The sequence below is a fragment of the Lygodium microphyllum genome, chromosome 7 (genome assembly GCF_053477565.2).
Source record: "Lygodium microphyllum isolate KBCC chromosome 7, Lygodium_microphyllum_v1.1.10, whole genome shotgun sequence".
NCBI classification, from domain to species: domain Eukaryota; kingdom Viridiplantae; phylum Streptophyta; class Polypodiopsida; order Schizaeales; family Lygodiaceae; genus Lygodium; species Lygodium microphyllum.
This window is the reverse complement of record NC_141141.1, coordinates 132,052,159-132,072,734: the sequence shown is the minus strand read 5'-3', so window position 1 is coordinate 132,072,734 and position 20,576 is coordinate 132,052,159. Positions and strand designations below refer to the sequence as shown.

General features: G+C 42.2%; 1 protein-coding gene across 4 annotated transcripts in view; it reads left to right on the top strand.

The window, feature by feature from the left end:
- LOC148033970 (Amino acid dehydrogenase family protein) overlaps positions 1 to 20,223 on the top strand; it is a 75,443-nt gene extending 55,220 nt beyond the window's left edge. For all 4 annotated transcript variants that reach the window (XM_087681950.1, XM_087681951.1, XM_087681948.1 and 1 more), the window contains exons 5-16: positions 16,135 to 16,221; positions 16,325 to 16,384; positions 16,508 to 16,594; positions 17,825 to 17,896; positions 17,987 to 18,042; positions 18,237 to 18,322; positions 18,462 to 18,552; positions 18,646 to 18,803; positions 18,910 to 19,001; positions 19,072 to 19,158; positions 19,432 to 19,505; positions 19,811 to 20,223. In XM_087681950.1, the coding sequence (XP_087538076.1) occupies positions 16,135 to 16,221; positions 16,325 to 16,384; positions 16,508 to 16,594; positions 17,825 to 17,896; positions 17,987 to 18,042; positions 18,237 to 18,322; positions 18,462 to 18,552; positions 18,646 to 18,803; positions 18,910 to 19,001; positions 19,072 to 19,158; positions 19,432 to 19,505; positions 19,811 to 19,886 (1,026 nt within the window). In that variant the 3' untranslated portion in view covers positions 19,887 to 20,223. The remainder of the gene's footprint in view (positions 1 to 16,134; positions 16,222 to 16,324; positions 16,385 to 16,507; positions 16,595 to 17,824; positions 17,897 to 17,986; positions 18,043 to 18,236; positions 18,323 to 18,461; positions 18,553 to 18,645; positions 18,804 to 18,909; positions 19,002 to 19,071; positions 19,159 to 19,431; positions 19,506 to 19,810) is intronic.
- The last annotated feature ends 353 nt before the right edge of the window (positions 20,224 to 20,576 follow it).

Sequence of the window (20,576 nt, the reverse complement as noted above, 5' to 3'; positions counted from 1 at the left end):
GGTATGTCACAAGACTGTGACAACTATTACATTTTTGTTGATTTCTTTATTACATATTTTATTTGGTTTTTCTTTTTGGAAGGATCCCTCTTGAAATCTAAACGCCTGAGTTGCATGGCCAGTATGTGAAACGGACAGGAATCTCTTGTGAGTCAAGACTGGACAGACAAGGTTCAATATAAGTCTGGAAGAGACTGTTGGCACTGTAGATTGACAAGTCTGGAAGAGACTTGTGAAAGTGTATATGGACAAGTGTGTTGAAGAACTAGCCTGGAAGAGACTAGTTCAAAGGGAAGATGAACAAATCTGCAAGAGATTAGCCATGTGGGATCATCAGTGCAAATTCACTTTCAGTTGAGCTACATTACAAATTTGGATGTAACCATAGTCTGCAAAGATGGTCAGAAGACTAGTGGGATGCAATGGAAGCAACTCCTAAATTTTAGGGAGTTACTATTTTTGGACCCCAGAATTTGTTCGCGTCATTATCTTCGTTTTTGTACGAGGATTAATCCTCTGGTCTGTACCGAGGTCAAATTTTGAACTGAGGATGGAGAATTTTAGACCGAAAGGTTTAAACAAGAAAATTGTTACATGTATGCCATGTGTCACAATTTGGGCATAAATTCCTAAAGGAGAGAGAGAGGGCAGGACAAAAACGAGTTTCAATGCATGGGGGGGACTCATTTGTGAAAAGGAGATGGATTGCTGCAGATGGAGAGCTCTTGAGAGCTGGTCTACCTTGTCTATGATGCACAAAGGGTTGAGCTTGCTTCTTACTCTCTCTCTCTCCCCTTGACAGTATGGTTATGCTGCAGAATTAAGGGCCTTTCTTCTGATTCAGGTACAGCTGTGTGGAATATGCTGTTTTTGCATGAGGCAAGAGCCTTTTTTCTCCAGGAACAGGAGTAGTTGTTTGCTGCCCACAAGCAGGAATAGGTGAGGGTGGTAACCTCACCAAGCAAGTGTCTGAAACAACACTAAATCAGAACTGATTCTGGACTGTTCAGAGGTTATTTCAGAGCCCAATTGTTGTCAGAATCAATAGGCACTTGGCCTAGATGATGCATGATGCAGGACAGTGCAGGGATCAGTATGAGCTGAAAACAGGTTTCAGAACAGGTCTGAACCAGTAATTACAGCAGGCTGAAATGGTCAATTCCACACTCCAACCAGAAGATTTAGACTTGGGCAGAGTTTCCCCTCCTGGTCGGCTTGTTTTGGGTTAGTAATTGTATTGTTATGCTGCCAAATTTCACCCAGAATAGGTGAAAGACAGCCCATTGTACTCCCTCTCTTTTTAAAAATAAAGAAATACCGCAAGGGGCGCCTAACTTAGGGGCCAATAGGGTGTCAGTGTGGCAACAGGAGCATTCTAGCTTCCTGTATTTCTTCTTGATTCTATCTTTGAGTTCAGGTAAAGTGGACGACTGTAAATTGGGTGAAAGCATTTATGTATTTTGGTTGTACACTACCGCCCTTCCCAGTGAACAGGCCGGTTTCAGGAAGACTTATTGGATGCATTGTTTTGCCTATTTATTTCTTCCATGAGTAGAGCACGCTCTACATCAACATACAAAAGGATCACATTAGAATTGCTCATAACAGTCTTGAATGTATCCCAACTCTCTGGTAGAGTGCAGAGCAAGAAAGTAGCCTTAAATTCCTCATCAATCATGAACTTCAAGGCAATCAGCTAGCTAAAATGAAGTTAAACTCACTCAAGTGAGTAGACATTGCTGTACCCTCTTTCATACACAAATCCATAAGCTTTTTCAGCCAATACACTTTGCTTGCAGCACTCTTCTGTGCATATAGTTCTTCCAGTTGAGTCCATATAGCATATGCAGAATCCAAACATTCAATGTTAAACAGCAAGGCGTCAAAAATCGATAGCTCGATGGTTGAGCATGCTAGCTCATTTAACTCATCCCAATTGTCCTGTTCCATATCTGTGGGGTTTGTCCCTTGTGTTTTGATCGGCTTTGCGTGCTTCTTTTGCAACAGGATATTGTAGCACTGCTTTGCCAAACTGCAAAGTTGTGTGCTCCTTCAAGCTTCTTTATGTGCATGAGATTATTGCTGTCATTGCTGCCACCCATGATTTTCAGCCCAAATGTGACAAAAAAATCAGCAAATGTAGGCCCAAACTATCACACAAGTGACCAAGGTACAGACAAGTACCAACCAGGAAGAAATGACCACGTAGAAGCACCGATTTCAGATCTGTAATTAAATTTTCAGAAGCACCAAACTATGTGCATTCCACAAGTGATTATAGTTGTTCCAAGGGCATATGCATCACATTACATGAGAAATCCCAAAATTTTAGCTGCAATTTCTGTTGTACATCTACCCACGAGCATAAAACTTGACACACATGGTCAAAACCCCCAAAATTTTGTGCTCAAAGCATCAACCACACATCTGCATTTTCTCTGTCATGCATAGAATAGGCCAATTTTGCCAAAATAGAGCAATTTCAGCAAAACCCTGAAATTTTACCAAGTGTTGATGTCCACATTGTGTGGAATTCAACTTGCATGTACATAAAATGACCAAATGCTGCAGAGATTTTGCCCAAACTGCAAAAGCCCCAAATTGCACGGGGTCCAATGTGCATCAATGTCGAGAAATTGAGTAAATTTCAGCCCAATTTGTGCATGTATATGAAAAGCCCCAAATGTCAAGGACAAAATGTCACAAATTTCTGCAATTTCTGAGATAGATATCACTATTGCATCTTGCTCGCACCAAATCTGGACAAATCCCCAAATTTTCCAAGTCTTGCGTGCACTAATTTCAGTGAAATTGAAAGAATTTCACTAAAATGTGAAAAGCCCCAAAATTCCTGAGTAAATGTGCACCGACTTTGCAATTTCTAAGTCAGATTGTACAATTTTGAGTTGAGATCCCTAAATTCTGAAAAAGCCCCAAATTTCTAGGCCTAAACCTGCACACATTAGCACACTGTGCTTGTGCGCGCGAACACCCGGAGGAGGGGAGCCAAATTCAAAGGAGATTTTGAAGAAAAGATTTTTCCTTTTTTTTTTTGAAAGATGTGATGGGGTCCGTTGGCCCTGTTCGACCGTGCTGCCACGTGGTGGACCTGTCCTGCCGACTGCTGCCCCGCCACGCGTTGGACCGTCATGCACCGACTGCTGCCCTTGTCGCCCGTTATGCGTCAGTCGACTGTAGCACGCCTGTCGATTGTAGCACGTCTCTCCACTGTCCGCTCCCCTGAGCCTTATTGCAAAGCTATCATCTGTCACGCTGTCGAAGGGTTTCGAAAGCAAAGTCGCGACCAGAGAGGACCTTGACTAATTTCAAGATAGAAGATCAATCAAGGAAGTTCACGATTCAATTTGAAAGAAAGTCACCTCAATTTCGGATAATGGCCCTATAATCAACTTGTTCAAGCCTTTTGGTCTCTTGAATGTGGCAAATAGACCTGAATGTATGGAATACTAGCTGCACTTCACCCGTTTGAATACAACCGTATTCAACATCAACAGCTTCAGCTTCATAAAAAAAAACAAATTCGATTTTCAAACTGGCTGTTCAAAAACTGAAGTCTTTCATGTCCCTTTGATATGCCCTCAGGCCTCTTCTTATGGTCAAAGCTCACAAAGAATAAAGATAGTCCAACATCTCACAAGATCTTATTGATCTTTGTATCATGTCAATTTTTACATGTGTACACTCCATCAAGTGGCTTGTAGCACTGGTAGAAGCTATACAGGGACCTGCACCTAAAAAATCTGTGGAGTGCGCGCAATTACAGACTGTGTTACTTATTTGCAAGGCAAGGCATGGAATACAGATTGTGCTACTTGGCTGATTGCAAGCTGATGAATAGAATATGGAAAGCAGCAGAAGCAAAGAATATGGTTCGAACATGCTTTTCCTAAGGTGGGCATTCAACACGAATCACTGTTGATCAGTTCAAGACCAACAGTTGTGGAATCCTTGATGGCAACTTGAAAGTCAATGCCACTGCTAGGCAACCTGTTAATGAAATGCACTGGAGTAGTAACTCCCTCAATCCAAAAGTGCTGCGGTAAGCCATCCTGGCTAAGCATTCTACAGACCCTCTCTTAAATGATCCTATACATGCGTTTAGCCAGTGACTGACAGGGCATGGGCCCATATACATACGAGTGCATAAGAGCCAAGGGCTCACCCATGCGTTTCTTACTAGACTTTTTATGCGTATTTCTAGTGTGGCTTCCATACAAATAATGATCACAAGAATCAAAATGTGAAGAGTCAAAAGGCGGTAGAATGATACCTGATCAGATAATCAGGACAGAATCCAATTTTGATGTAGAAGTAGGAAATACACTCATTGATATGTACTCCAAACATGGAGAACTTGCTGAAGCTTATGAAGTGTTCAATGAGCTGGCAAATTCAGATGTAGGATCATGGGGTGCAATGATTGCTGGTGTTTTTCTACGAGGTCATGATCTAGCCAGTATTGAACTTTATGGATGGATGGAACAGGAAGGTGTGTTTCTCAACACGGTTGTCTTTTTGTCCGTCTGAAAGCTTGTGGCACTATGGGGGCTCTAGAAGTAGGTTAAGATGTCCGTGCTGACATAACTAAAAGAGGTTTGGAAATGGAGCTGCATGTAGGCAGTACACTAGTGGACATGTATGGCAAAGGCGGCTTGCTTCCAGAAGCACAAAATGTATTCAATGGATTGCAGGTTTGAGATGCAATCTCATGGAAGGCAATGATTGCTGGATACTCCAAATATGGGCTCAATGAGGAAGCGCTCAATTGTTTCAGGGAGATGCAAGAAGAAGGCCTATCCTTGGATGCTGGCACATTTTTGTGCAGTTTGAAATCTTGTGCCAGTATAGTCTCCATTCCAACAGGCCAACAGTTACACACTGAATCGACAAAATGGGGAAAGCAAAGTTCCAACTGCAACTAGGCAGGTACACCTTGATCATCTAGTTGAATGCTATCTTCAAAAATCAAATACAAGGGCCATGGGAGATAATGCAGAATGCAGAGCTGCCATTGCACAGGCTCTATAGAAAGAGAAAGAAATCTATAGTAGAGCCAGTACCAAAGGTGTTTACATGAATCTGTGTGTACAAGCACTTTCCTCCATATTGAGCCAGCAAAATGAAGCCAAAGGGAAGATTGAGGTTATTTTACCACAGGCAGCAGTGCCTTACGGCCCCAATGCTATTACAAGCTTTTAGAACACATGTCAATAGTGAACTTGTTTGGCACAGGGCCCTCATGCTGCATAATATCATACTAATGTAGAGCCTTCTCTCCCTATACTGCCCACGCAGAACAAAAATGTAAACACAACAACTAAATATGTACAAAGTAACAAATGTCACACACACAACTTTTTGGTGGATTTCACACCTCGGATGCGCAGCAGTACGACATCCACCCCCCTTAATCCTGCGCATCCTCCGGATACATCCTCCGGATGGGCCAACTACCCATGATCATTATCGGCAAGATCCACGAACAGATCAATCTTTTCATTGTGTATTTCTGGTATATCAGCAAGATTATCTGTCATATCATCTATCTCTTCTATTGGAGTTTCTTCTCGTTGCTATTCTCTTGCAAAATCTTCCAATGCATAATCCTCATCATCTCTTTTCTTGAAAATCTTGATTTTTTTTCCTGCAATAGGCACTCGAAGCACTGCCCCATCCAATTCTGTCAGCTCATATGTTGCATTATCAGAAACATGTCTGACTATGTACGGTCCAAACCATCTTTTCACCATCTTCCGAAGTGCAGTATGCTGATTTTCAAGGCTGCTATCAAAGACTGATACCCAGTCTCCCTCTTCTATTGCTCTAGGCCGCAAGCGATGCCTGCTGTCAAACTTGTCCTTATTTCTAAGTCTAGCAACCTTCAACCTGTCAATAGCTTCCAACTGCTGGATCCGAAGAGCTAAGAGCTCCTCTCTCGTCAAATCCTCCTGCCAAGGTAAAACTGACCAAGTCAAAGCACAAGTCTCAATTGGCATAACCGGTTTCTGACCATACATAAACTCTACGGGCATATATTCTGTGGTAACACTGTGAGTCGTACGATCAGTCCACAAAGCAAATGGTAGAAGTCTCGGCCATTCTCCAATCGTCCTCTACATGCTTTGGCTAATGCTTTCACTATCGGCGGATGCCCTCTTTCACTCTTCCCATTTTCCTCTGGATTGTATGCTATGGTTAGAGCCAACTTGATTCCTAGTTGAGAGAAAAACTCCCTAGCTTCATCTGCATCCAGTTCACTGCGATCTGCAGTGATCTTACCCACACAGCCATACCTACAGAAAATTTCTTCCAATAAGAACTTACATATTGCACTAGTGGTCTTCGTTCTCAAAGGTCTGCCCTCAACATGATTGGTAAGATCCTCTCTAGCCAAAACAATATATCTCATCTGCCATAGACCCATAGGCATGTAACCAAGTCAACTACCCACTTGTAATGAATGCATAGCGGATAGGTCGGATGAAGCTCATCTCGATGACGCACTACCGAATACATCTAGCAGTCTCTGCAAGTCTCTACAAAGTGAGAAACATCTCTATACATGCCTTTCCACCAATATTTCTCCTTGATTTTCTCATAAGTAGCCCACACTCCTCTATGACCAGCCCAAGGACTCTCATGAAACTCCCTCATCACCTGTAACTGTGTCTCTTTATCGCAGACAACCCGCAAGGGTAATCCACCTCTTTTCTTTGGATGCTTCCAAAGAAATCCGTCCTTGAGAAAATAACCATAGGCTTTTCTTCTGATCATCTTGAACTCTTCATCTGTCCATTCATCTCTTTTGCTTAGTGTACTAAGGTACTTGCCAATCTGCAACCAATTTCCAACATAGAGTTCTTCTATGAAAGCCACAATATCATAGACATGGCAAACATGATCAACCATAGCGGCTGAAATTTTTGCATCATCCTCTTCTGCAAGTAGTGTCTCCTCATCATCATATCTGGCTCTAGACAACATATTTGTCCCACTGGATTATCCTTTCTTGCTATGTGTTTAAATTCTGGATTTAATGACTTGATGTATGCAATCCATCTCAGCATAGCTATATCCGGAGTAGAGCAACTCGTAATCATACCTATCAATCGCAAGTAATCTGTCTCTACCACAATTGAGGCTCCAATAAAGTACTCCTTATCACATTTGAGAGCCGTAACAATCCCCAGTAACTCCCTCTTGATTTGCGGATACCTCCTCTGTCTCTCGTTTAGGACTTTCGCCCCAAACCGAATAGCATACCTATTTCCATCTGCATTATCTTGACCCACAGCCCAATATATGCCAATTGGACTAGTGTCAACTGTCAATACAATAGGCCTTCCGCAATTATAATCCGCTTTCCTGAGAGTAGGAGCAATCTGCAATAACTTCTTCAATTTCCGCATGGCTCTAGTGTGGCTCTCATCCCAATAAAATTTTTGCCCCTTTCGAAGCAGCTGATATAAACAATTTGCTATGTATGCAAAATGGGGTATCCAAATCATATAAAATACACAAGCTCCAATGAATCTCCGTACCTCTGAAGTGGTAGAACAATACTCCGTAATCTTGCCTATAGCATCCACCTTCTCAGGTGAGGGTTTCCTGCCATAATACCCACATATATGTCCAACAATGACAACCTCATTTACTCCAAAAACAAATTTTTACCCTGATAGTGTCAAGTTCACTTCTTCTAGCCTGGCCAAAATCTTTTCACAAGCTGAAATATGATCAGCCACAAAATATCTGCATCCCTGCTCATTTAGACTCTCATTCTTCTCTTCTTCTGCACACCCCTTAATGGACACATCATCCAAAAAAGGCACGGTAAGCTGAGGTATGTAATTACGAAGGACCTTATGCATGGCATTCATCATATGCGCAACAGAATTAGTGGCATCTTGAGGCAAGGTACACATCCTGACAAGCCCAATAGGAGTTCTCATAGTGGTTGTGTCCCTGCTTTCCAAAGCCAGCTGAAACTGATCATATCCCGAATACAAATCACCTAAAGAATAGATGGCACATCCAGCAAGTGCTTCTGCAAACTCATCCACAACTGGATCTATACCAACATTCCTAATAGTAACTCTGTTTACTGGCTGCATGTCCTGTATAAATCGGAGAGTACCATTCTTCTTTGGAATCGTAAACCACCTTTTTGAGTATGGTGTAGATGACGGCTCTAGGATTCCCATCCTGATTTTCTCATTCAACAAGTCAATTAGCTTTGGCAAGTGTGCCTTAGGCATTGGAATAGGTCGGAGGTTTCATGGAATATGAGGAATAGTAAAGATCACCATAGGAGCAACAATATCCAAATTCACACATCCAATTTCATGTGGGAAAAAAGCAAACCCCTTTCCATGTCGCTCAAGCATCTCCTGAAAGCATTGCTTCTCTGTGGGTGGGTAGCAAGAAATCACCATTTTCAATTTTTAATTCAGCAAGAGTCTTTGCTGAAAATTTATGGCCTATATGCTCTGGATTTCTCAAAATTGGCTGTTTGGCAGCCCTCTCTATTTGCTGATCACTGTCAGGTGGAAGCGGTAGAGCTACCGGCTTCACCTTCTTATCCACAGTCTTGTATTTCGTGTCAACCCTGGCTTCATTATGATCCTTTGCATTACTCAAATCTTGTTGTAAATCAGCAATTCTGCACTCTAGTGGCTGAATATCCTCAGCCCTCTGCTCTATGGACTGCATAGGAACAGCCCTAAACTCTGGATGCTGAAATATTTCAGCAGTAAACTCCGTTGGCTGAAAGTTTTCAGCCCTCTGTGTCTCTGTAAGCTGATCATAATCAGCCGGAAACTCTGTTTGTTGAATTTCTTCAGCACTCAACACTTTTTGCTGAGTCACCTCAACCTCTGACTCTATCTGTGACATAAAATTTGCAATTTCATGAAACATGTCCAGGATTGCACTGAATTATTGTGACAACTCTGCATATCAGTTTTCAGCATATTTTTCATCTCTGTCATTGTATCTGCACAAATCATACTTTCATACATCCCATCTATATGCTCATCATCCTCTAAAATACCTGCATTTTTCAAAAATTTCTCCTTCCTGCATATGTATTGCTTGGCAGCTCTAGGCAACTTAGAAGTCTTCTGATAACTCATCGAACTGTTTGCTGAAATTCCAACAAAACTGGAGGAGAAAATACTGCTACTAGGAGGCGAGAACTCCAATCTCCTCTGCTTTGTACCACCGTCGTCTCGCGAAACAGCGGTACCTAATGAAAATCCGAATCCCTCACAGTGGGCAAAGGTGCATCTCTAAGAGTATCCCTGTTTCTAACATGGTTCACACACATAGTCATAAATTGAACTGCTCTCATACCATCTTTACTGCGAATCCGTGCATAAGCAGATCCATCATCCATTACTTTTGTTTCCATGCGCATCTGTGTAATGAATGGCTGTCCAAGAATTATGGGATAAGAGCATGAATCCTGCACAAAGAAATGGAAATCCTCCTCTACATCTCCAATAGAAACCCTAACACTAGGACATGCAGCATACAAATCACGTGCAGTGTTGTTGGCTTCTCTCATACGCTACCCATGCTCTACATCCATAGGCCATCTACTACTTTCATAAACTCCACGAACTATGAGATTAATCTCTGAACCATGATTCACCAAAGCAACATAAGGCACCTGTTTCTCTCCAATTTTTACCATCGTTTCTATAGTTGCCCTAGCCCAATGACTCCGCGAAAAGTGACTACGCGGTATCAAGACAGGCTCATCAGTTTCACCATAATGCAGAGGCTGAACCCTCTTTTCTATTTGTGGAAAAACAGAAGCATTCTCAACCATAACCTCATCCTCATCCTCATCCAACTCCCCAATCAAAACTCCCTGTGTATCAGTAGGGGGCAATGCATGTCTTTTCCTCTTCAGGACCTCTTGGAACTGATCTTGAAACTCTCTTTTCGAGATGCCCAAAACCTCAGAAATAGTAAAAGTCACCTCACTGCCAAGTATCTTATCATTAAAGATTTTCTTCATGTCCGTAGATATCTCAATATCGGACATCAATCTAAACCCTGGTTGCTTTCTCTCTCTAGGCTATTGCCTCTTTTCTTTCTTTTGAGCATCTTTCATCTGTCGTTCTGGCCCTGGCCTCAAAGACGGTCCTGCAGTAGGTGGAGTAACAAACTCACCCCCTCTAGTCTTTTTAGGTGCATTTGGATTCTCTTCATCCCTCTTACGCTTCTCCTCAACAAGTACATCTACTCCTTGAGACTTAGCCAAGTAGGCATAAATAGTATATCTGTCAACAGGCGAATCCCAACCTGTCTCAGATCTGATGCTAGAACCTACATTAGTCAAAACAGTCTGCTGAATTTTTCCTTTGTTTGCCATCTCCATATCATAAGTCCATAATGCTGAGTGATTCTCTGATCCTTTCTCAATCTGGACTCCATATGCAGAAGCATCTCCTCTAGCTGCCACATAAGAAGTACGCGCAGTCATGTCATCCACTAATTTCTTCATTCCGCCTTTCCCAAAATTGGTAGCAGGCAGAGCTTCTGTTTCAGTCAACCAGATCTTACCATCTTGTCCCCAAAATACCAAATTCTTCCTCCTTGTATCCTGAAAAGATTCACAATCCCTGCAATGCTGATGGTCCGTACTATCACACCAAATACATCTTCGATCTCTCCTAGGTGCAGTAGGAGCACTCCTAGGTGCAATAGGAGCATTAGAAGAAATAGTAGGCGCAGTCGAAGCAAATTGCTCTTTCAATTTTCCCACCAATTCTGCTTTAACCGACTCCAGTGTCAAATCCGTTATGCCTTTGATTTTGTCATCAAGAGAGGAAGGCACCGACGGAGCGGATGGTTTTGGAGCAGAAGGAGCCGGCATCGATCTAGGAACAGGAGGAACGGGAGGAGTAGAAACAGTAGGCACTGGCGTAGGCCAAGAAATTGGCTGAGGAAGAGAAGAAATAACAGGGATAGAAGGAGGCATAGGAGCAGAAGACGGCGTCGGTGTCATAGATCCATTCTGTAGGCGGGTCTTCCATATCCTCCTCTTAGTCAAAGTCGAGATTGTATCCTGGGCATCTTGCCAATCTGTTTTAAGACCCATGGGCTTCGTGCGATCCTCAAGAAGCTCTCCTAATTCTTCTTGAAGAGCAGGATGGGTAGCTTGCAAGAAAAGCTCAACTTTCTCAACATCCAATGCTCTTTGTTCAATGGCATCAAGCTGACTATACCTCTCTTCAAATTCTTGTATCAACTTTGAAGTAGCTAGACCTTTGTTTGGCATGTAGACCTACTCTCGGAATGACCGCCGTGTAGCCATCCCAAAGTCCTCAAGGAAATACTCTTCTTTCAGGGCCTTCTTAAAATCTTGCCAATGCGAATTTTGAAGAAAAAGATCAGTCACTTTTGCCCTCAAGGCGGGTGTGACAAGACGAAGGAAATACTTACTCATAAGTCCAGCTGGTACTCCAAAAAATCCCATCTTGATCTCATACGTCTTCAAATAAGCCGAAACATTACGGCCATCAAATAGCTTCTTCTCATTCTCAACTGCTTTAATCGCCTTAGTCGCGCTGATCGCATTCTCCTGCTCCGAATATAGTTGCCTTTGCTGAGACAATTGTTGTTGATACAACTATTGCTGCTGCTGCATATACAATTGTGTTTATTGATTTTGAAGCTGCATATACATAGACATATTCTGCAAAATCTGCTTTAAATCATCCGTTGAAGTACTTGAAGCAGCAGTCAATGATGGAGCTGAAGTAGGGGACAAAGCAGGAATTGTAGAAGAGGCTAGAATTGATGCTGAAGTATCTCCCATCCTGAAATTTACGCGACGCTTTCACATCGGGTTCACCAAAGATGTCGAAGGGTTTTCGAAAGCAAAGTCGCGACCACAGAGGACCTTGACTAATTTCAAGATAGAAGATCAATCAAGCAAGTTCACGATTCAATTTGAAAGAAAGTCACCTCAATTTCGGATAATGGCCCTATAATCAACTTGTTCAAGCCTTTTGGTCTCTTGAATGTGGAAAATAGATCTGAATGTATGCAATACTAGCTGCACTTCACCCTTTTGAATACAGCCTTGTTCAACATCAACAGCTTTAGCTTCATAAAAAAAAACAAATTTGATTTACAAACTGGTTGTTCAAAAACTGAAGTCTTTCATGTCCCTTTGATATGCCCTCAGGCCTCTTCTTATGGTCAAAGCTCACAAAGAATAAAGATAGTCCAACATCTCACAAGATCTTATTGATCTCTGTATCATGTCAATTTTTACATGTGTACACTCCATCAAGTGGCTTGTAGCACTGGTAGAAGCTATACAGGGAGCTGCACCTAAAAAATCTGTGGAGTGTGCACAATTACAGACTGTGTTACTTCCTCATTTGCAAGGCAAGGCATGGAATACAGATTGTGCTACTTGGCTGATTGCAAGCTGATGAATAGAAAATGGAAAGCAGCGGAAGCAAAGAATATGGTTTGAACATGCTTTTCCTAAGGTGGGCATTCAACACGAATCACTGTTGATCAGTTCAAGACCAACAGTTGTGGAATACTTGATGGCACCTAAGACCTTTCTTTAGACTGTCTTGAGTAGAACCTCCTGACAAGATATTAGGCTAAGAGACTGCAGATTACCATAAAGAAGCCTTGAATCTGTGCCTAGTCTGTTTTAGCTGCCTGCAAAAGACCTCCTTTGGAAGATTCGAAGATATGATGAGCTTTGAGAATGGAGAACCGCAAGTTCAACAAAATTCTCACGCTTCCTGTGGTGCAAACCGATTGTCCTCCACAAGTGCAAGCCTAAACCTGGTCAAATCAATATTCAAAATTTTCTCCAGCCCAGCTTGCTCCACAAGTTGAGTAATATCATCTATGCTCAACTGCCTAATGTATGGCATAAAATTCTAGGGATCCAGTGTGAAAGCAGACCCCTTCTGTTCCTGTCCATTTGCAGGAAAGTCCACTGTACTTTCCACATACTTGCTGCGTGATAAAGTCAGTAATGAACTGAACAGCTCTTCCTGTTTGTGGATCCTTCACGCATGCTTTTCCATGCCTTTTAAAACTAGGAAGACATTCTAGCTCTCCTTCTCAGCATTTCCCATTTCCTGGGCAAGGAAAACAGGAGCCTGCATCATCATCTGAGAAGCTATCACAGAAAGGTAAGGACTGTCACTTTTGCCACTCAATGATGGTGATGCCGAGGAAAGCTACTGTGGCTGCAATAGCCACTACTGCGACTATCTGGAAGAGCTGCTCCCTGAGGGACTCCCAATCACAGCAACAGATGTAGCTGGACCTACTACAAGTTGTATATTGCCTTGTGTGTCTTCGGATAGCTCAAGAGGCTATATACGAAGGCTTAAGAGATTCGTTCACTCCAGGTCTTTTCTCTCTTTTGATCCTGTGAGTTCCGAATAAACAAAAGCCACTCCCTTTTTTTATCAAAATTCTCTCCCCCCAGTTACTATGCAGCGGTGCACAGAAAATTCAGTTTACACAATTTCCCCCCTTTCTCCGTGTTGCTTTTTCTCCCCAGGCCTCCATACAAAGCAGGTCCTTCTTTTTTTATTTCGAGCCCCTTTTTCCCCTCCAGAAAAGCGGCCCCCTCAGAAAAGCAGTAGATACATACCATCACCAATTGTGCCCACAAACAGATCCCCTTTTTCCAGTCTCTGGTTCAACAGAAATGCAATGGTCTTCTTCTTGTCCAACTGCTTCTCTTTCCAATGCAAGAGTTTGGTGCTTCATTTCCTGCCTGTCAACAATCTCTCTTCCCTCTTCTTCTTTGAAATCTTTAGCTCCTGCCAGGATTTCACCATTTGCAGGAACATTTCCAACTTCCACAAAGCTGTGGCATTCTGCGGAAGGCATCTCCAAAAAGCTAGCCTTTTGCCCTGTCTACTCATGACTTAGTAGGATATCTGAAGATGAGAACTCGCAGGAGTTAGCATCAGCTGTAGCTGAAGGTAGCACTTCTGACACAGCAACAGTATGCAGGCAATCACTGGCTGTTGGGTTTCTTGAATATGTGTATCATTTTCCCTTGTCTCTTTACAATCATGAGTCAGCACAGCACCATTATCAGGATATGAGATATTTCTCTTGCTGCACAAAAGGCTTGTTGAATCTTCTATTTCTTGTCTAGAAGGACTTCCAGGTGGAGAATCTGATAAAAGCCCAGTTTCTTTTAAAGCCCTTACGACAGCCTCATCCTCATAGTCCACAGCTTCAAGTGGTAGCATCTCTGCTGCCTGTGGTAAAATAACCTCAATCTTCCCTTTGGCTTCATTTTGCTGGCTCAATATGGAGGAAAGTGCTTGTACACACAGATTCATGTAAACACCTTTGGTACTGGCTCTACTATAGATTTCTTTCTCTTTCTGTAGAGCCTGTGCAATGGAAGCTCTGCATTCTGCATTATCTCCCATGGCCCTTGTATTTGATTTTTGAAGATAGCATTCAACTAGATGATCAAGGTGTACCTGCCTAGTTGCAGTTGGAACTTTGCTTTCCCCATTTTGTTGATTCAGTGTGTAACTGTTGGCCTGTTGGAATGGAGACTACATTGGCACAAGGTTTCAAACTGCACAAAAATGTGCCAGCATCCAAGGATAGGCCTTCTTCTTGCATCTCCCTGAAACAGTTGAGCGCTTCCTCATTGAGCCCATATTTGGAGTATCCAGCAATCATTGCCTTCCATGAGATTGCATCTCAAACCAGCAATCCATTGAATACGTTTTGTGCTTCTGGAAGCAAGCCGCCTTTGCCATACATGTCCACTAGTGTACTGCCTACATGCAGCTCCATTTCCAAACCTCTTTTAGTTATGTCAGCATGGACATCTTGACCTACTTCTAGAGCCCCCATAGTGCCACAAGCTTTTAGACAGACAAAAAGACAACCCTGTTGAGAAACACACCTTCCTGTTCCATCCACCATAAAGTTCAATACTGGCTAGATCATGACCTCGTAGAAAAACACCAGCAATCATTGCACCCCATGATCCTACATCTGAATTTGCCAGCTCATTGAACACTTCATAAGCTTCAGCAGGTTCTCCATGTTTGGAGTACATATCAATGAGTGCATTTCCTACTTCTACATCAAAATTGGATTCTGTTCTGATTATCTGATCAGGTATCATTCTACCATGCCTTACGGCCCCAATGCTATTACAAGCTTTTAGAACACATGTCAATATGAACTTGTTTGGCACAGGGCCCTCATGCTGCATAATATCATACTAATGGAGAGCCTTCTCTTCCTATACTGCCCACGCAGAACAAAAATGTAAACACAACAACTAAATATGTACAAAGTAACAAATGTCACACACACAACTTTTTGGTGGATTTCACACCTTGGATGTGCAGCAGTTCGACAACGCACTGCGAGTCTTGGACTTGATGCTTGGACCTGTCGTTTGTCATGACCTGTCAGTCTTGGACCTGACGCTTGTACACATGTCACCTCAACTATTGACTGCTGTGCAGAAGCAAGCTTCTTCTCTTGTGCAGACTTGATTCGCACTTCTTGAGAAACGCGAACACCGTTACCAACGCTCTAATACCAGTTTGTAGTGACGGGTCAGCACGAAGATCGAGACAGTAGGTGTTCCTTAGGCGCGGAGAGACAGAGAGAGTGGGAGAGAGCAAAGGAGAGAGTGGGAGAGAGCAAAGGAGAGAGTGTGCACGTTTGCAGGTACAATGATGAGTGTGTACCTTTAGGTTTTTAGACAGATGTATATGTGTAAGTACAAGTGCTAAGGGTGTGTTCACACCCGAGCACATGTAAAGGCACGAGGGCCTTTATTCCGAACAGGTATGAGCCTGTGATTGACAACTTATTTTGTGCTGTGCATGTGCCTTGTTGTCTTGGTGCTGCTGTTTGATTTTGTTAAACTTCTGCTGTTCTTGTGTAATGACCTTTATTTGGGCATGTGATTGATAATTTACTTTGCATTGCATGGTTCCCTATGTACTCGTGGCTTGTGAACTTTGCACTGCATGCTTCCCAATGCACTTGTGGTTTGCGAACATGGTGATGCTGGTTGATTTGAGGATCGTTTCTTCAAATTTTGCTCTGCAGACATTAAAAAATGCTCTTGCAGCATTTGGGCTAGGGGGGGCTGGAGGTGGTAGTGACTTCGATCCAAAAGGAAAGACTGACAATGAGGTTGGTAGTTTGATGACCTCAAGTATTGTCTTCTGTACATGAAAGTATTTGGACGCATTATTAATTCTTAAATGATGGCCATCTTTTCATTGATTTCAAGCAGGTGATGCGATTTTGTCAAAGCTTCATGGAAGAGCTCTATCATTACCTTGGCCCTTCAAAGGTGGACTTAAAATTCTTTAGCAAGTTAGTTCATGTGGTTTTCAAAACTTGCACATTTGCGATGGCACAATTAATATACTTTTCTAAAGAGTTGTTCTTCATTGTGCCTTCCCTTCAACTTCAGGACTATCCTTCTGAGGATATTGGAGTTGGACCCAGGGAGATTGGATATCTTTTTGGTCAGTATCGACGTCTGAGTAGCCGACACGAGGTATGAATCAAAATCAGTCTTGGTTTTCTGCAGTTGAATATATTATTTCAGGATTGCTTGCTGTGTAACTTTTCTTGGAGAGGGACCGTCACTTTCTATAAACTCTGTTTGTCAATCCTTATGTGTTTCTTTTGGCTTCAATTAATCATATTAAAATGCAGAGAGCGCATGTTATTAAGATAGAGAATTATCTTTGGGTAAATGGTATTCCTATTATCATAGATCAAGGTTCGTGATGCATCTCTGCTGCATCCTTTGGAACAATTTGTTTCTTGGTGAAGATAGTTGTATTCAAACACTTCCAAATGCTCATCAAGTTGAGCACTGGGAATGTGGTTGTAGAATCCAGGAGTGACAAGGTATGAGGAAAACCATATACCATTCTTCTGTTCGTGATCTAATCAATTGGCCAATAAATGCTTGCACCTATTGTAGATGTTGCATTCACAATGTCTTCTTAATGCATTTCATCTACGAGAATATGAATTGAGTACTTGGATTTGCCGTCACAGGCGATTCACCACCTTTGCACCTGTGAGAAGGCAGTTAGGTTGATGATGCTTTTGCATGATGGGATGCTTTTAACTAGAAAGTAGTGGTGAAATTTGAGAAAGCATCCATTGAGCTTATGTGTGGCGAATACCCAGGAGTCTTTGCAGAAGAGTACACAGATTTAAGAGAAAAAAGGGTGTGTATGTGAATAATGGAGCTTTGAATTGAGCTTAGGGAGGGAAGCCAACTTAGAGTGCAGATTCCAAAAGCTTAGAAGAATGGGGATATGCAGCTGGAAGCCTTGTACAATGTAGTGGAAAAGCTGTTGCAAGCAAATTAAATATTTCCTGTTGACGTGTAAAATGCATCATACTCGTTTCTTCAACATCAATGTCTGTGTTTGCTTGCAGAGTTACTCATTGAAGTGTTAATATTACTTGTTTTTAGTTCTGAAAGTCAACCTAGTTGAAATGCTTGTATCCATAAGTATGGGTGAGGATGTCCTTTGCAACATTTTTGTGGTGCAGTATGTGTGCAGACTCTGACACCGTTAGCAGAATATCTGTGGCTTTGTACTGAAGTGTTCTGTATCTTCTTTAAGGGTTACAACGGCTGCTTTGCTACTGCTTTGGAAGAATGAGAAGGATATGGACAAGTTTTGAGCTTGTTGAGGAAGATGATAATTTGAAATGCAGCCATATAGAAACTAAGAGAGAGAGATTCTAAAACTTTATGCAGGGAGTTTTTTCGGGCCCAAAAAACTATTGGTCAGGATCAAACATGCGTACAGAAGCAACAGGATATGGATTGGTAAACTTATACTTACCTGAACCCTCTGAAGTGTTATTAACCTCGTAGCAAGCTAAACTAGGATGCTGAGTTGAAGATTTCTATTTGCAGGTCCACTTTGCTAAGATATTGCTGGCAGACTTTAACAAAGACCTGAGAGGCCTGAGGTCTATCATCTTTCTGACACCAATGCCTGAAGAGCTGTAGCTCTACCTAGGTAGTGTAGGTAGAAGACTTCCCTAACAGTAGTGGTAGCATTCAAGTTCTCAACAATAGGTGTCACCAGAAAAGTAGCCGAGTTTGTGAAGTTCTTATGCTTTCTGTAAATTGAAGGTACACGTGCATATGCCAACATTTTCAGGTGTATTGTGAGTGGGTCAGGCAAGGTTGCGTTGCATGTCGTGGAAAAGCTGGTGTCTTTTGGAGCTATACCTGTCACAGTTTCCGGTGAGAATCCTATGAAGTTGGAGAGAGATCAGTTTGAGCCAACAAGATCTTAAGCAGTAATTATCTAAATCTATTGTGAGCAAGTTGCACTGACCCAATAAAGCTTAATTAATTATGTTCATGATTTTTCCCGTGGCAGATAGTAAAGGCTACCTATTTGATGAGGATGGTATTGATGATATAAAGTTGGGATGCATAAGACGAATCAAACTAGAACAGAAGTGCTTAAGGTGATGGTGGCTTGTGAATAAGGGCACTTGTTTCATATGAACAGTTGCTAAGGCAAAAATTTGTTGTCTGAAATTTTTAGCTGTTAATGGCAGGGATTATGCAAAAACTTATCCACGGGCTAAATACTGTGATGAAGCTAAACCATGGGCTGAAAGATGTGAAATGGCATTCCCTTGTGCGTCACAAAATGAACTTAATCACTCTGATGCCATTAATCTGGTTCAGGGTGGGTGTAGATTCCTGATAGAAGGTAGATTGCCAAAGTGTTTGGGAGGGCAGGCTGAAAATTCAGACTTCAGCTGGAGGACGTGAGCTTTCTTGAACAGGCTCTAACTTGTGCTTATGATCTGATGCAGGTTCTGTAATGCCATGCACATCAGAGGCACTTGAGGTTCTTAGAAAGGCAAATGTCCACGTTGGACCCAGTAAAGCTGCGAGTGCTGGAGGGGTATGCTCTTGTAAGAACCATTGAGGTTTCACGAGTTTTCAATGTTTTTAACTGGCTTGGTGCCATGTAGGTTGCAATTGCTGCTCTAGAGGCAACGCATAGCCTTAATGAAATACAGATGCAGTTCTCTATGGAAGAATTTGATTCCCGCTTGCAGGTTACAATTTCTACTGTCTAAGCGTGCACTTGTGCATTTGAGTATGTGTTTATGTGAGAAAGGGATGGCATAGCAGCCTAACAATGTGAAAAGCTGATATAACTGAAAGTGCACTAGATTAGTACAGTCGATGGGGATTTTTCATTGCTTGCATGATTAGCAATGTATCATATCACTAGTAGTAGTTGGTGTCTTTCTGTTGAATATATTCCATTAAAAGAAGCAAAGTTACATTTGTGGCATAATAATGATGCTTTTTTCTGCTGCTCACAGGAGTTCATGAGAGAAATCTATCAGAAATGTGTCAAGGCAGGATACGAGTACGGTATCATGAGGACAAGCTCAGAGTATGCTCCCTTTCCACTTGAGTGATCTTGGATTGTGTTTTTGGTGTACTTAACAAAACCCCACACCCACACCCCCACCCCACCACACCCCCCCCCCCCCCCCCCCCCCCCCCCCCCCCCCTCCCCTACTTGACTCTTTTCAAAGATACCCCATGTTGACACCCAACTAAGACTGGCTTCTGTAGCTCCCCCTGCCCCCGAGTAGAAATTAAGCTGAACTTTCTTGACATTGAACAGTGCATTAGTGAATGGTGTTACTCTCGGCAAGAGTCTGAAATTAAGCTGAATTTTCTAATATTCCACAGGGCACTTGTGCATGGTGCAAATATTGCAGCATTCTTACAAATTGCTGAGGCCATGCTTGAACAGGGCATTGTGTAAAGAATGAGGAGCTTTTCAGGCTTTCAAATATCCTTAGTACAGCAGCGAGTCACTCATAAGGAGGGTACTTTATCAAGGTTTAAATATATTCAGGTTTCTCCCAGGGTATTATTGGCAAGTCAGGATCTTAGAAGCTGCTTGATCCCTCTCCTTCAAACCCATATGCATCCAATCAGGATATTTTAAAAGTTGCTTCACGTCATGTATGTAGGTGGGCTTTCTAGTTGTCCCTTCAAAGAGGGCACCTTTATATGTACATTGGTTCTTGTAGAAGACACCAACATAATCATGTATTTTCTTGAAACTGAATCTTTGTAATAATATATATCGTGTACTTTTTCCACTTTTTGGGTCTTGAGTGTCTTGTTAAGTAGTTCACGTATGGAGATACATGCCCTTATCATGTTGTTTTCATTGGCATTGCATTGAAGCTAATCAATCACTGTTGTGCAAAAGCTACTTCCTTTGTCTTGGTTCTAAAAATACAGCCACTTATCTGATCTTTTTTGTGGATGCAAGTATTTGTGAGACATGGTAGCTTGAAATCGGCAATGACAAGACTTCTGTGTGCTAACATCATTGAAAGCCGAAATTTTACATGATGCACCTCTTTGGTCTGCATACTATCGAGGAAACTTAAAGCTAAGGTTTGAAGATCTTTCGTCTAGTCTAGAGTGGTACATCCTTCAT